Raw genomic sequence first — 2867 nt, 5'->3', positions numbered from 1 at the left:
AACAAACTGAATGCATGTGCATAATCAGAACTTCAGAATTCAGATTCCATCTTGAACATGTTACAGTGTTGGAATTACATTTTTATTTTCATACCAATCAAGCGAGGAGAAGAAATTGGAATACGACAACGCCGATAATGGTGGAGTTAAAGTTATGACCTAACACAAACATGTTTCTTTTACTGGAATTAACGAATCAAAGTTCAAAATGGTGGCGACAAGAGAAGAAAAAAAAACGTAAAATAGAGAAGAAGATGGAAATTTGTAAAAAGCAAGTAACATTAAGTTGGATCGAATACACAAGATGATTCACATTATCTGAAGTACATTGCAATTTATAACATATACTTCAACAAACTGAAATCTAAAACTCTCGAGGGCACAAGTCATTCTGTTGACGCTCACTTTCCGGGGACGAAGTTGGTGGCGTAGGCCCAGGCGTTGTTGTTGACTGGGTCAGCAAGGTGGTCGGCGAGGTTCTCCAATGGTCCCTTTCCGGTGACAATGGCCTGGACGAAGAACCCGAACACGGAGAACATGGCCAACCTACCGTTCTTGAGTTCCTTGACCTTGAGCTCGGCGAAAGCCTCTGGGTCGTCAGCGAGACCCAATGGGTCGAAGCTGCCACCGGGGTAAATGGGGTCAGTGACCTCACCGAGAGGCCCACCGGCAATACGGTAACCCTCGACGGCGCCCATGAGGATGACTTGGGTGGCCCAGATGGCGAGGATGCTCTGAGCGTGGATGAGGCTTGGGTTGCCCAAGTAGTCGAGCCCACCCTCGCTGAAGATCTGGGAACCGGCTTTGAACCAGACGGCCTCGCCGAATTTCACACCGTTGCGGGACAAGAGTTCGGGGAAGACGATGCCCAAGGCTCCCAGCATGGCCCACCTGGAGTGGATGACTTCCAACTCACGGTTCCTGGCGAAGGTCTCTGGGTCAGCGGAAAGCCCAGCAGTGTCCCAACCGTAGTCACCTGGGAACTCGCCGGTGAGGTAGGACGGGGGCTCGCCGGAGAATGGGCCCAAGTACTTGACACGGTCTGGGCCGTACCATGGGCTTCCGGAGGAAACCTGCTTGGTGACGGTCTTCCTCATGCTGACCCTCCCGACTTCGGGGGCTGATGGGGCAAGCTTGACGGCCTTGCCAGCGAAGGAGGGGGATGAGAGTGCCATGGAGGATGCAGCAGCCATTGTTGCAAAGAACTTTCCTTTTTCTTTGTGGTTTGTAGTTGGAGGTGTGGGAGTTGTGAATGGTTGAGAATGGTGAATGAGGATTTATATGGTGGATGAAGTGGTTGAGCTCTTATCTATGGCTATCTAAAGCTTCAATCTGATTGGGGGTTGAGATTGTGTTTGTACACTTGTCACTCTTTCAATCCACTACTGGGTTAGATTCCTCATATGTTTTTTCACCAATGTGGGACTTCCACGTATGACTCAGGATTCCACAAGATATTATTGCTGATTTCTTATTCCATTTTGCAAGTGACCTGGAAAATGGCTTCAAGTATGTGGCCATGATTTGAGTTTGTGAGATATTTTTGGGTCCACATCCACTTTCTCTTGTGGCAAGCTGCATTCCAACCACAAATTTTGAATTCCAGACAGAGAAATTGTGAAAAGAACCAAGTGAAGGATGATGGTTACGCGCGTCCAACTACATTACACGTCACATGAATTCAAACTAATTAATACGTCACTTGGAAAGTTTTATTCTGCGGCCATAAGCACTTTGGAAACAACTGCACAATGAATACTTTTTACTTTTACCATGTTCCATTTTACAGTTTATTTTTAGCTCATATTCACAGCTTATCGCAAATCTAAAATGGCACCTTCTTATTGGATGGAAGAAGCTTTTTGTAATATTTCTTTAGATAGATAAACTCTTGAGGGAAAAAGGCAAAAACTAAGTGATATAATGAGATAGAAATCTCTAAGAGTCACAGTTGCCCAAATGAAATGGTTTATCTGTTAACGGATGTTATTGCGACGTGAAGATCTACCAAATGCATTCAAATAATATTTGATTTCTCTATCTCTTTCATATACTTATCACTTACCATTTCAACGCCTACTTTTTTATATAATTTCTTTTCCCTCTTAAATTTCTTATCAAAAACTTCATCTAAACATACTCTCTTTATAAATAAACATGCCTTTAATTCGTCTCTTTTTATGTTTTGAAGGATAGAATTAGAAGAGAGTACTTGGTATAACTAATTTTCAAAAATGAAATGAAATTTAAAATTTAAAATTTGGGGATTTCACTGTTCTATATTCTATTCGCTTTTTATTTTATTTAATTAAATACATTTAATTTACTTACTTTTTCTCGTATATTTTTATTTTCATTTACCTTGATTCTCCCCTTTCTATAATAAAACACTTACTTTTCTGAAAAAAAAAATTGAGAAAATATTATAGCAATACACTTACATTTGATTAAACGTGTCGAGAACCCATTTTCTCCTAATATAAGCTAGGCAATAGAGAATTCACATTAAATTTAAAAACTCTTTCAAAGAGCACTACTACAAATAAAAATAGTTATTTGACTCAATAGATTAGACAAAACTCATTACAAAATAAGTAATAAACACGTTTTAAGTATCTAATTAATTATGATTTACAACTTCGGTTGGTTTCACTCATTTAACAGACAGTTCAAAATACACACATACACACATAATTTATATATATATATATATATATATATATATATATATATATATATATATATATATATATATATATATATATATATATAAGCAAATATAAATGTTTGGAATTTCTTTTGACTTAAAGAATCAATTATGAATTTACTAAAGTTTGATAAGCGCATAATTATATATCAACACAACA

General features: G+C 38.8%; 1 protein-coding gene across 1 annotated transcript; it reads right to left on the bottom strand.

Moving 5' to 3' along the window:
- Positions 1-286: 286 nt before the first annotated feature.
- LOC106752877 (chlorophyll a-b binding protein 3, chloroplastic) lies at positions 287-1250 on the bottom strand. The gene is given in 1 exon segment (NM_001317287.1): positions 287-1250. A coding segment is annotated over 1 exon segment (792 nt). The 5' UTR covers positions 1194-1250; the 3' UTR covers positions 287-401.
- Between the last annotated feature and the right edge of the window lie 1617 nt (positions 1251-2867).

This window comes from Vigna radiata, unplaced genomic scaffold (assembly GCF_000741045.1).
Source record: "Vigna radiata var. radiata cultivar VC1973A unplaced genomic scaffold, Vradiata_ver6 scaffold_48, whole genome shotgun sequence".
Lineage (NCBI taxonomy): Eukaryota > Viridiplantae > Streptophyta > Magnoliopsida > Fabales > Fabaceae > Vigna > Vigna radiata.
Note: the sequence above shows the minus strand (reverse complement) of the source record. Positions and strands in the feature narration are given on the sequence as shown.